Source organism: Pseudoliparis swirei, chromosome 11 (assembly GCF_029220125.1).
Source record: "Pseudoliparis swirei isolate HS2019 ecotype Mariana Trench chromosome 11, NWPU_hadal_v1, whole genome shotgun sequence".
Taxonomy (NCBI): Eukaryota; Metazoa; Chordata; class Actinopteri; order Perciformes; family Liparidae; genus Pseudoliparis; species Pseudoliparis swirei.
The window spans coordinates 2,451,187-2,464,653 of NC_079398.1; the positions used below are offsets into that span (position 1 = coordinate 2,451,187).

The 13,467-nt window shown below is 40.6% G+C and overlaps 2 protein-coding genes across 2 annotated transcripts; both read left to right on the plus strand.

Annotated features, from left to right (window-relative positions):
• Positions 1–1,647: 1,647 nt before the first annotated feature.
• On the plus strand, positions 1,648–5,469 carry cfap99 (cilia and flagella associated protein 99). Its single transcript, XM_056427075.1, has 15 exons — positions 1,648–1,761; positions 1,829–1,973; positions 2,076–2,170; positions 2,274–2,380; positions 2,455–2,632; positions 2,749–2,829; positions 3,072–3,140; positions 3,261–3,347; positions 3,442–3,530; positions 3,803–4,007; positions 4,194–4,335; positions 4,436–4,587; positions 4,683–4,888; positions 4,999–5,179; positions 5,309–5,469. Exons 1-15 carry the CDS (start codon positions 1,648–1,650, stop codon positions 5,381–5,383), a joined length of 1,926 nt encoding a protein of 641 aa, XP_056283050.1. The 3' UTR covers positions 5,384–5,469.
• A 789-nt stretch (positions 5,470–6,258) lies between these two features.
• On the plus strand, positions 6,259–13,270 carry si:dkey-21a6.5 (sushi, von Willebrand factor type A, EGF and pentraxin domain-containing protein 1). The gene is made up of 9 exons (XM_056426587.1): positions 6,259–6,391; positions 7,838–8,011; positions 8,190–8,328; positions 8,447–8,535; positions 8,756–8,819; positions 9,625–9,713; positions 10,283–10,395; positions 10,488–10,644; positions 12,197–13,270. Exons 1-9 carry the CDS (start codon positions 6,343–6,345, stop codon positions 12,352–12,354), a joined length of 1,032 nt encoding a protein of 343 aa, XP_056282562.1. The 5' UTR covers positions 6,259–6,342; the 3' UTR covers positions 12,355–13,270.
• The last annotated feature ends 197 nt before the right edge of the window (positions 13,271–13,467 follow it).

A 13,467-nucleotide genomic window follows, 5' to 3' on the forward strand; every position in this document is an offset into this window, starting at 1 on the left:
TGCCCCTCTACGCGGCTTGATGACAGTCACGTTGACAACATCCACCTCCCACTTTCCCAGGAAAGGATGCGTTCAAGGGCCGCTTACAAATACCGTGCTTCGTACCGCTTTTGGTTGGAAATGTGATACGAAACCTACAAAACAGACCACGTTAGGCCTGCAGTGTGAGTGGTTATTTATATTAGTTAAACACTCCCTCCAGCCGTGTGTGTTTCTAAAATATGTACGAGACTCCCAATAATAGTTGTGTTTGTTATGGGTTTTCTACAAAAAAAGGAATTACCCAGTATTAAAATCCTAAAATTACATCTACTCCTTTTTCTTCACTTTTAATATCAAAATGTTGAGAAAACTATCTTGTACTTCAATGAGAAGTCCATTCTGTGTCGTAGATGTTACCACATCAACTTGTGTGAGTTGTAAATTGGACCATGATTGATTGTGACTCGTAAACGTGTGCTTTTCTGTACACATTTTACATTCATATTAAAGGTCAGCACAAAGAAACTTGTCCTCTTCAGCAGATGAAGGAGAACAAAGGCTATGGTGTCAAAACTCTGCCCATAGGCAGAATTACATCATTCTGTACACTGAAGGTCCTGCAAGTAATGTAACAATCAGCTAAATGGATTTTTGAGCAGAAGGGGATTTAAATTCATTCAAGGTTACTTTGCAACATAAATGTGAATTCATCCTTGCACAGGGCAACAGGAGGTGGAAAAACAATTTCAGCTCAGTCCACTTGATGTTGAGCTTGACTGTTCATTCTCACAGCTCAATCTTTGATTGACAATTTACTGTTCAGACTACAAATATATAGCCTTTTAAAAGTGTACATTTTAAATGTATATTTGTAAACATGGAGTGACAATTTCGGTTTTGTTTACATGCACACACAAATTAGTTTATGTTAATCAGATTATGGCACGACATCAGATGATGCCTAAAACCCTCAGTTTGTATGTGATGTGTTCAGTAATCAGCTTCCATCCACTAACTCCTTACACTCTGAAGTTAGTCACGTTCCCCTACAACAGTTATTTGTAACAAATACACTGAGCCGTTAATCTGGTTACAATTATCAGCATGCATTTTCTCATTCCTTGACGAATTTCTCACGTTGCTGTGCTTATTGCAACATTTCCAACAGTACGTGAAGGCAGCGCGCGGCTCGCCCAGATGTCAGAATATGCTACGTCATACTTATTGTTATGGCAGCCAACAAAGGATCAGACTGTCTGCATCAGTTGGATTAAAACCCATGAAGTAAAAACAAAACAAACTAAAAAAACATCTCCTATGAATTATGATATATTTCGAAGGTTCCTGTTTTTTTTAAGGCTCTATACTTAACAGAAGCTACATACATTTCTGTTTACGATAGTGTGTTGCTAAGCAACGACTGAACATGGCAACGGTTCGCGCTGAAAACAAGCCGTTGCACTTTCTCTGAGTCTATGTATCTTTTATATATAGCACCCACTTTTGCTCTATCTCAGGTCAAATGTGACTTTTTACACAGTCTACATGCCTCTGTGGGCATTGAAGACATAACTAGGCCGATTGTATTTCTTCCGGCTTTTCTGCGAGCAAAGACCTTTAACCACAGTTATCAAGCTCCACTAGCTTTCTGAAGATCGATGCACAATGGCATCAGGCTTTGGATCACTAGCCAAAGAGGCCATTCTGCTGCTGGATAAGTTCAGCGCTGGCAGGCAGTGTTTTGTTGACTTCATGGAAGAGGCCTCAAAGGAACTGCAGGTAGGTGCATGACTCCGATCAGTGCCCCGATGCTCGAATGTCTCCTTTATGAAGCTATGTGTTACAGATCAGGGATACTCTGGAGAAGAAGTTCATACTTGATGTCTTTTCCGGATGCATCGAGCACAAAAAGTTACTGGACATAGTTGTCAATGTTTTCTATGGCCAGAAGGGGAAATACTTATCCGGAGGGGACCGCAGCCAGTTTGTCAGTAAGTCAATGAACTAAACACACTTCTAAATTATGAGTATATTTTGACTTTGAATGAAACAAGACTGACCTGCGTTGATATGTTTACTTTGTTGTTCTTCAGTTATCTGTTACCTTGCCACATTTGCTCTTGATGAACTTGGACTTCAGGGTTTTAGTAACATTATTACATCTCTGGGCGCCAAGAAGATGCACACAGTAAGAAACTCTCTAACAGGAGTGTAGTAGCATTGGAAATAACAAGCAATATAGCTCCAATACTTTGCCCCCATGTAAGTGTATATTGTGTTTGGCTGTATAGTTCCTGACTTTCTTCTTCACAAATCTCACTACGTGGATACAAGAGGAGTGGAATACTATCTATGATGCTGCCTATGTGGAGAAACACTGGATTTGCCCTTTGTTAAGGTAAGAAAAGAAAGAAAGAAAACCAATGTTTTTACAAACGCACACGAGACTGAGTACATATTATTGTCCAATAGATGGCGCCCTGAGATGGATATTCTCATGGACCAGCTTGGTGTCAAAATATCTCAAGGGAATCAGTTCAAGAAATCTCCAATCAAAACCACCGAGCCCCAGGAGTTCTCTCTCACCGAACCTAAACCTCGACCTCTGCCTGTGCCTGAGCTCATTCCACAGCAGGAACAGTCAAAAACAGTCAGCCTCACTTACAGTTATATACAATATTTCCTTTAAACATTTCCACACATGTTGTGCGTGCTGTCGTCTTACACTATAAACAAGACAGGCCATTAAGCTGTATGTTTCCATAGGTGCCAAAAAGCACGTACCGGGCTCCAAAAGACATGCAGATGATGGAGGAGGTCAAACAGAAGAACCATCAAAAGACTGAGGTACACGCGTTCTGCTTTTAATGCCATCATCAGTACAAAGATAAATGTGATACAAAAAAGTTTGGCAGAAAACAACTGGCATATGCAAACAGACACAAATTACATTTCTGCACATTCAAAACATAGAAAAGCTGTTTTCTGAATTATCAATGTGGTATATACGAGTCATATAACACAAATCATAATCAACACGTCTTCTTTACATACCTCTGTCATGATATTTTTCCTGTTTCTCACAAAAGGAACTGCTGTATGAGGCAAATATAAAACAGTTCAGATGTGCAAATCCACACAAGTCTGAACACACCAAGGTAGGGATATGGATTTTCATATTATTGATTCATGCCCAAATGTGATTATATATAGAGATGGAAGGAGAAGCATTTACTGTTGAGTGAGTCAGTTCACATGAACCCTCCTCCATCTTGCAGAGAGCGATGTCTCAGATTAAAGAGGACTTGGATTCAAAACTCCAGTTCAGCTCATTTCATTCCTCTGGACTACCCTCCAGTAATACGGTGAGATCGTATTACTTCACCTGCTTCAGTGGATCAGTATGATGGTGATGAACATCAACTAATGTTTGGCTAATATCCACTGGCACGTGGTTAGACTAACAGCAGGCCCATCAAGCTCAACAGCGCAGCCATCTTAAGACAAAGGGTGCTATACGACCGTCAGGTGGAGGAGGAGCTACAAAGGTACAATGTGTACCTGCCAATGCTTGACATATTTTAGTGGGATTATTCATCTGCACATAATCAGTATAATGCACAAAACAGTACACCAATGAATTGCCAACACAATTTGAATCTGAGCAATAAAATGTTACTTTACCTCTTGAGAGTTTTGATAATACTTGTGTGATGTCTGTGTGACTGAATTGTCCTGTGTAGTACATTTGTAATATGTTCTCAGGTCTGTCTTGCCAAAAGAATCTTAAAGTTTTGTTGTGCTTGTATTTGTGGCACAGAATGGAGCGCCTGGTCGAGGGGGCGCACGAGCCTTCGTCTTTCCTCCAGTGGCAGAAGGAGAGGCGTGAGAAGGACCTCCTGGAGGAGCTGGACAAGATTGAGTGCAGGCGTCTGGAAGGACGCATCAGTTATGAGGAAGCAGCTATGGCCCGCACGCGCATAATGGAACGCAGCCAGAAGACTGCTCAGCTGAAGAAAGAAGAGGTGGGTAAAGATGCCTCGACGACTAAGAGCAACCACAACAGAAGATTACGCGGTTCTTTAACGTGTGTAACGAGACGGGTCGCGATACAAAAGTGGGCCTGTTCTCTACCAACAGCCTATTTTAAATGGATTTACAATTATGCAGGATTAAAGTGTTTTTTTTATGATTGTTTTGTTTTCTTCTAGACGGCTCAGCTGATGCGGAGATATGCAGAGAAAAGGCTGCATGAGGAAAAAGAAATGAGAGACTTGGTACAACAAGTGACAGAAGGACACAAGAACTCAAAGATGGCTAAAGAGAAGTTACATAAGTTCAAGCAGAGTATAGGTAGGCCCTCCGTCTCTCTGATATCACACGTGATACCACTGACACATCACTTTTTCACAGTTTCCTTGACATTCTCATCAATTTCACACAAATTCCACAGTGAAAGAAGTCGCAGAGCAAAGCCGAGAGCTCCTTCGTCAAGCACTGGAAGAAGCACAAGCAGAGCTCAGCAGAAAATTTGAAGTCATCCATGAAATCCACGCCATCGAATCTCTCCCTCACGTTAGAGTGAATGATTTTGACAACACAGAGGTGAGTGAAGGAAAAAGCATGGATGCCGTCAAACATTTGAGATAAACGTTCACGTAAACTTCTTGTGTGACGGGGAATCTGTTGTCCCATGTCAGCCTGCAGGCCATGAGCTGCTGGGAGAGATGTCCCTGGTGGAGCTGAAGGAGCGCCTGGCCCTCCTGAGGGAGGCGCAGCAAACAGAGCAGCATGAGAAACGGGAGCAGATCCTGGAGGAGAAGCACAACAAGAGGCAGCTGCTGTCTGAGCAGCTGGACTCCATTGACCTCAACAGGAGAGTGCTGGCACAGGCTGCTGCCATCAGGTCGGGAACATGTTGGGCTGCGACTGGATTCCGGTTGGAAGGAAAACACGGGGCGGAAAACAGATCCATGGACCCGACGCACATTCATGATAGTTTTTGGCATGTTGCAGGAAAGAGGAGAGGAAAGCCCTGCTCGGTTATCGGAAGACGAGGATTCAGGATGAGAGAGTGATTGCTTTGCAGAAGAAGCTCGAAGAGAAACGGCTCGAGCGCCAAAGACTGAAGCAAACTGAAAGCATGAAGCCCAAAAGCTCTGAGCAGGCCGCAGCTCACACAGGGACACGCACCAAAGTGAGTCCAAAACAAAGAGGAAATGGCTTCTCTTTGTAACTTGTAAGCTTTGTATGATTGTGTCAGTGTTGGCATTTTTCTGGCTTGAAGCAGTAAAACAAATGATCTCTTTCTTTCTTTTACTGCCAGAAAAGCGTGACTGAGGAAAGCTTGAAAGAATTGGCGCTGCGCTTGGAGCGTCACCTCCAGAATTACGCTCCTTAAGTTGTTGCTCAGACAAAACCACTCGGAAATAAATGTGCACAACATGTTCCCCAAGTCTGTGAATGTTTATTTTGAGATCAGATGGATCATTAGTTATGGTTGTTGCTAGAAATGTGTGGGATGAGAAGCGTGTCATCTTTTGTCATGTTATTAGACATATTGTGTATTAAAATTGTTGTAAAACTGTTATTATTATAATGTCTCGTGGATTTTTCTGTGAGTGATTATACTCTATTTATTATCATAACTAAGTTAGCTTTTTGTCTGATACATGTCACAAATGTCTCCACAAGGTAACCTGTGTATGTGGACCTTCAACTTATGAGTGAACACTTAATAAAGACCATGCAGCGTCATTCCCAGCCCTTCGAAAGGAGAACCATAACAAGTAAACCTAGTTGTAAAAGTTGTATTTTTTCCAATGCAATATTATTTGTCTCTTAATACACACACACACACACACACACACACACACACACACACCTACACACACACACGCACGCACACGCATAAATACGTGTATTTGTATATTTTTAAAATGGAAATATTTTTTTCATGGACAATTATGTTAATTATAGTACAACTGAACTGTCTATATCTATTTGTGTCAAATAAATAGGAACACTTCTCCGTGTAAAGGTTTATTAATCGATTTGAATCATTGGCATATACTGTAATACGCTGTACAACACATTTAACTTTGACCTCACTGTCGCCCCCTGCTGGTTGTTCCGTGTAACAACAACAACTCTGTCTGAATCCGGCCCATTTTCCTCAGTTTTTCCCTGTAAAGCAAAATCACATGATGTGTATTTTGTCATATGACACTGATTCAAGGACCGATCCCTCTGCGCTCGAGCGTCCCCGTCGTCCTCTGTAAAAACAAAGGCAGCTCACTTGTCCGGGATGAGATGCTGCAGTGACATTGTTTGGTGGTAGTTCTCATTAATATCTGGAGGATGGACTGCCGGGGAGTTCTGCCTGCATTATGCGCCGCTTGTTTCATGGGTAAGTTCGACTCTTCTGCGACAATAACTGCGACCCATTTGGAAAGGCACTATAGGTTCATCACAGAGAGATTATTGAGCTATAATACATACCCCAGTGTTATCTCGCCACAAACATGGCATGTGCTTATAGCTCATTATTAGGCTTATTATATAATTTTGTTGTGGATTAAATAAAGGATTATACACTATACATGGAAAAAAAGGACATGTAATGACAACATCTAAATAAAAAGTGTGACAAATATATTTGAGTTATTTGGGAAGGTATACAATTAAAATCTTACTATTTTTGCATTCAAATTTCTTAACAAACTTTCTTCTTGTGAAAAATGGCAATGGAGTGAATGTGCTAGCTTACTGTGTTTCTATGGTGAGTATAATTCTGATCTTGAGTTAAAAGTGTATCTCACTGTATTACTATAATCTCAATATAGGGACTTCATCATTTTGCTGACACAAGAATCTGTTCATGCCAAAATTTCCGGATTACAGTACTTTTTAATTGCCAGTTTAACAGAAGTATGTCTAAAAGTTTGAGTAAGAAATATTGCTACCCTGAAAGCCAGAGATATCACATGACCCCCTTTCTGAATAATTGCATTTCATGAGGAGGATGGCTTGTATTCAAGGCAGCACTTTAGCACATGGCTAATGTGATTACGAGTACAACATGAGATCTGTTTTGCGGTTGTGCTCATACCTGTTGTCTTCACTTTCTCAGTGGTTGGATACATCTGAATGGTATTCTTAAGATTGTGTGGAGTGGTTTAAGATATCACAATGACATAGCTGTCGTTTGAAGACTTTTATATGAAAAGAACCACCTGCAACACTTTTGGTTTTTCATATCTTGGTTGTGTTGCCAAGGCTGCATCTTTATGTTCAATGCATGTTTGAGAAGGAGGGAGACAAATGTACGGTGATTCCGCTCAGATCAACTATTTAACACGAGTAGAAGAACATTTTACTTGTTTGATATGTATTTTTATGTGTGAAATAAGCAGAAACAACGTAAGTAGAGACTGTGTGAACCAGTGAAGCAACCCGAGATCAGTTATTACTCATAATGTGTAAAGAAAACCATAAAGGATTCGACTCTATTACTCCAAAAACAAGAGAGATTTGCATAATATTAGCAACAGGGTCAAATAAATAATTCCCTTTCTTTTATTTAATTTATTACATACAGCTTTTTTCAATGTTGTTCTGCATATTATGCCTTTGCTAACAGTAGAGGGATGACACAAAAATTCGGAGAGAGATCGGGAACAACATGTGACAAAAGTCCAAAGCTGGACTCAAACCAGGCATGCTGCAGTTCATGATTATGCCCTTAAAGTCTTCAATGACTACCAGTACTACTCTAATCATCTTCTTCTTCTTTTTAATTCCTTAACAATTTTACCCAAATTAAATTGAAACATGCAGTGCGCTTCTCTTCCAGGCATGGCGTTGAGCCAGACCACGCTGACTCCTGCTGTGGTGAACACCACTCTCATGGAGAATGGGACCAGTCTGACTGTGACTCCCGTGATGCTCAGCACCACGACCCCGAGCTGCCTTGCATTCAACACTTCCACGTGTGAGCCCTGTGCGCCGGGATCTCAGTACGACAACAGTGAGTCAATCACCATGTTACACGCGTTAAACATGAAATGTGAAACATTTGAAAATATAACCATCCACTATGGTGTTATTTTATTTTAAGGTCATGAAGCCACCATTTTACAATTTCTTACTGCAGCAATAAAAACTGTAAAAAGTAGAGTACGAAATGTGTAATTGTCCCTCGCTAGACACCTTGATGTGTGAGTGCTGCTTGGACCCCGGGCTGTGTCTATTTCCTGGAGCCTGTCTGCCATGCACCACCGGTTTCTATCAGCCACTGGCAGGACAGCAGCAGTGTCTGCCCTGCAACCGGGGATTCTACACAAAGTAAGAACACATGCAGCTGCCAACAAATTATTTCACCTTGAACGGTATTGACTACTCCACTGTGTACTTTACTGGCCACTTTCTTGTGTATTTTACACTACTTTACACTCCTGTACAGTTTCACAGGAAGTCCGTTATGTAACCCCTGCCCTTCTGGATCCTTCAACAATGACACCGGCAGAGACAATTGCTCATCTTGTTCACCGGGTGCGTTCGTTTAGCTTTAGACGAAGATGCTTTCAGACATTAGATTTCTATGTGTAAAATGTCTTGACCAGATGTGAATGGATAGATTACCTAGACATAAAGACGCATACTTTATATGCCATTTTAAATGCAATAATCTCAACATAGTTTAATATAATCTAGAACTTGAGAGAAAACTCAAATCACATGTGTTGAGATATTTTCTGTTTGCCGCTTTCAGGTTTCTTTACATCGCAACAGAGCTCCACTTCATGTGCTCCATGTCCACTGGGAAGGTTTTGCAAGTAAGTTTGGTCCCCGGGTTTCTGCTTCTCTTTCTGTCTTTTGTTGTTCGTATCTAGGACTCAGGAATTAATATAGAACGTTCATAACTCACTTATCGAACAACATCACATGATTTCCTCCCATGGTTCTGTTTATCAACACAGACTCACACACACACACGCACACACACACACAAGACCAGTTACACAGTCGCTGCTTTGATTAATCAGCAGAAGGTATGAATATGCAGAAGGCATCTATGATGCTTTTAGTGGGGATCATGTGTGTAACTTTACTCAATTTTTTTGCTTCAAGGGAGATACGACAGTTATACGACAGAAATAACCACCAGATGTCACCATGAAACTTCTCCAGTTGATTGCTTGCATTGAGACAATATTTTTTTTGTATTACAGGTTTTCTGAAATGTTATGTTTAAATATGGAAATGAGGCACTATCTAATGCTACCCTTTGGTGAATTCTGGGGAAACTTAGAGATGCAAATAGTCAAAGCAGTCAAATGATCACCTGAATGTGTATTTTGGATGTTTTATTTCCTCTAATCTGAAAGAAGACATGTCGTGGAAGCAAAATAGCCCAACACTTGAAAATTGATCAGTGCAAAGAAAAATAATGTTTTTGCATAACAGACCGACGTCAAACCAATCACTTATATGTGTGTTAGCACTTAGCAGTGTGAAACGCAGCTGCAACAACAGCTTTAAACTAAATCAGCGTTGACATTTCTCATAAATGCCTCTCAATGAGGCAGTAAGGCAGTTTGTCCATTTACGGTCACAAACAAGCGTCTCTCTCTCTGACAGCTCCGCCGGCTGTAGCCAGTGCCAGATGTGTCCTGGAGGAACAGAAGCGCTCCAGACTGCAGCTAGAGACTGCACACAATGTCGACCAGGTAACTGCTGAGTCATGTGTGTGAGGAACTGTGACGGCAAATTTGGTCCCCACCCAAGATTGAGTCTTTTTAAACTGAAATGACGAATATCGAAGAACCAGAACTTGTCTATGAAATCATTTATTCTTGCAAGAAGAGTCACCGTGACACAGAGTCCCTCAGGAGTCTGTGAGGGTGAACTGAAGAGTCAATGAAACAACATGGATTGAAGGGAAACGAGAAGAAGGAGGATCCAGAAGGAGACTTTCGTCTTCAGGTCATTTGATGAGTAATCAAATGATCAGATCGTCCGATGAGTAACCAAATGATCCAACCACCCGATGATCAATCAAGTGATCAGGTCCCTTCTTTGAGGATACTCGAAGGAAAGATCCTGTGAATTATAACACCTATCAATCAGTCTTCATCCTGTCCTCTGTTATAATTTGTCTCCACAAGTGATTGTTTCTTTCACATAGCGTCAATAAGAAAACAATGAAGAATATATAAAATTCCCATTAAAGTACTGTGGCTCATGACAGACTAGGGGAGGCATTAATATTCACCCAGCAATATCTGGTTTTAAACAGGCATGCACAAGGCCCCCCATCAGACGATGTGTCAAATCTGCGGCAGCGGCTTCTTCCAGATCCACTGGGGCCAGGAGAGCTGTGACGTATGCCCAGAGAATCACTACTGCCCTGTGAGTACAGCCCCTCCCCCTCTGCCTCACAAGAGAACATGAACCTGTGTGTGTTGGCGTATGTTTGGTGACAGAGTGCGTTGTTCTCTCAGAGTCCAGACGTGAACCCCATTCAGTGTCCCAGCGACGCGTTCTGTCCTGAGGGGAGCTTGTCTCCAGGCTTCTGCATGGAGACTTTCTTCCGCAAAGAAGGGGAAACTTGTGAATTGGCTCCTGTCTCTATTGCTCTTTTAGTTATTGGAGGAGGGGGTAAGTAACACTTATTGTATCCAGTATGTTTACCTTCGCATTGAAAATGCGGAAGGTTATGTTTTGATCGCCGTGTATTTATTACCTTCGCATTGAAAATGCGGAAGGTTATGTTTTGATCGCCGTGTATTTATTTATTTATTTGTATGCGTGTTATTCGCAGAACTCAAAAAGTATTGAACCGAATCGCATGGAATTTGGTGGGATGATTGGTTATTATCCGGGGACCAATTGATTAGATTTTGGGATCGATCGGGTCAAAGGTCAAGGTCAAAGGTCATGAACAGGTCAAAATCTTCTTGAATCGCATGAAATTTGGTGGGATGATTGGTTATTATCCGGGGACCATTTGATTAGATTTTGGGATCAATCGGGTCAAAGGTCAAGGTCATGGAAAGGTCAAAATCTTTTTTTTACCATAGCACGATACATTTTTGTCCAATTGGCATGCAACTAATGCCAAAATGTTCATAATTCAATGCCCAATCTTGTGATATGCGAAGGTATGCACTCTACCGAGTGCCCATTCTAGTTTATTTATTTGTATGCGTGTTACTCGCATAACTAAAAAAATTTTAAACCGAATCGCATGACATTTGGTGGGATGATTGGTTATTATCCGGGGACCATTTGATTAGATTTTGGGATCGATCGGGTCAAAGGTCAAGGTCATGAAAAGGTCAAAATCTTCTTTTTACCATAGCGCGGTCAATTTCTATCCAATTGGCATGCAACTAATGCCAACATGTTCATAATTCAATGCCCAATCTTGTGATATGCGAAGGTATGCGCTCTACCGAGTGCCCGTTCTAGTTTCCTGATGTTTCTGTGTGTCTTTCAAAATGCATCTCGACTTAACGCCATGTTCAAGGCATTGGTTTACAGTTATGCTTTTCTAACTGATGAGTCCAATATTTATATAATCCAATCACACACAAAATAAGTTCTTTAAAGTGTGTGTTAATAGCGGGTGTCTGTCATAGTAATGGTTCATATAGCTCCCTTAGGCATGCCTATTTCTACAGCTTAAAGGGTCAGAGCTTATTTTTCACTTGTTAAAGGAAATAAACAAATATGAAACAATCTAAATATAAAGTAGAACTTCAGAAAAACACTCAGCTACTTTCCACTCTCGACTTAGTAATTGATTAAGAAGGACTATAAAACGGATTACTTTTCTGGACAGTGTTCTTATAACTGTATACATGTAAATGAACCATGTTAATTTATAATCCAGTCCACTCAGCATGTATAACTAATGTAATTTAAATGTTTTATAATTGAAATGTCTTGTATCGAAGTAATTTATTTGCTTTTTACTGCATTTGAATTGATAATATGCATTTCTTACTGCTGATTTGAACGTGTAATAACTTATAACAGAAACCGTAACACCTTCTTTTTTGCACGCTGAAAACAGATGAGACCACTTCATGTACAAAGGACATAAAATAGAATCAAACTGACATCAATATTCTCTTTGTGCGAGTGTAATGATCCTAGAAGGAAGTTTCCTGTGACATCCTCTGGTTTGTTTCCTCTCTTTCCTCAGTGGCCCTGCTCTCCATCATTTTAATAGTCCTCCATCAACGGAAAGACACTGATAGAGAGCTGTCTGTAGCCCGAGCGCCATTACTACGCAAAGAGCGACCTCAGGGTCGATACGACGGAGTCCCCTGTGATGCAGACCCTGTGTATGCTGGCTGGTGAACCAGAGGACTTCATCTGAGCTGTCTTTAGTGTTTGGTGGGAACAAACCGACTGAAGTCGGATCTCCAGTTGGCTGCCGGACAAAGACAAAAGGACTGATGCTTAAACCCTGGACTGGTGCCTTGAAAGTACTTTGAAAAGCCATCATCTTTTTTAATGTCGTTGAATATATTATTGAGCAACATAAGTCGTTGTGAATTCTTGTAGTTTGACACTGTAACAGAAAGATAAACACGCTGTATTTGTAAACTAGATTATTGGATAGCGGGGAGGCTGGAACGGTGAAAATAAGATGCGTGCCTTGACTTGGTGGGAATCCCTCTCGCTTAGAAATAGCACCTTTTTTTTTACACAGATAACTGATTTACTTTGCACTTACTTGTGGATGCCTCCATTAACTTGTGTAGTTCCACAGCTACAGAGAGGTACATGGTACCTTGTGTTTTTTAATACATTTAGCACATCATGTTGTCTGTAAACCTTTGCTTAATGTTTTTCATCTGCTTTTTTAAGGTTATATTTATATGTTTAACCCTTGTGTTGCCTTCGGGTCAATATGACCCGATTCAATGTTTAACCCTCCTGTTACCTTTATATTTACTAACATATTTTACCCTTGAGGTCAATATGACCCCAGCTATTAAAATCTCCAGAAAATTATTAGAATTAATATTGTTTTCCAAGTTTAAGTGTGAGGTACTATATGTTTGTTTGTTGACTCCCGAAAGAACACCGACATTAAACATTGAATCGGGTCAAATTGACCCGAAGGCGACAGGAGGGTTAAATATTGAATCGGGTCAAAATGACCCGAAGGCAACACAAGAGTTAAAAGAAAATAAAGACCCTAATTGCACACTGTTTTGTACTCATTTCAACCTTATTGAAAACTTATTAAAAAATAATACAATTTTGAGTTCCCTCAATTGTTCTTGGATACCAAACTGTAACTGTATGCCAAATTAGTGAATTTAAAACTAATTCCCCCCATTTAACTTTTTTCATGGTCACCATTAAAAAAGTAGCTGCCAATGTTTTTAGTAAAGGTTGCCCCATAATGACATATTTGACCTCACAGACTTTACTTCTTTTTAGTAATAGTCATCCTATTAT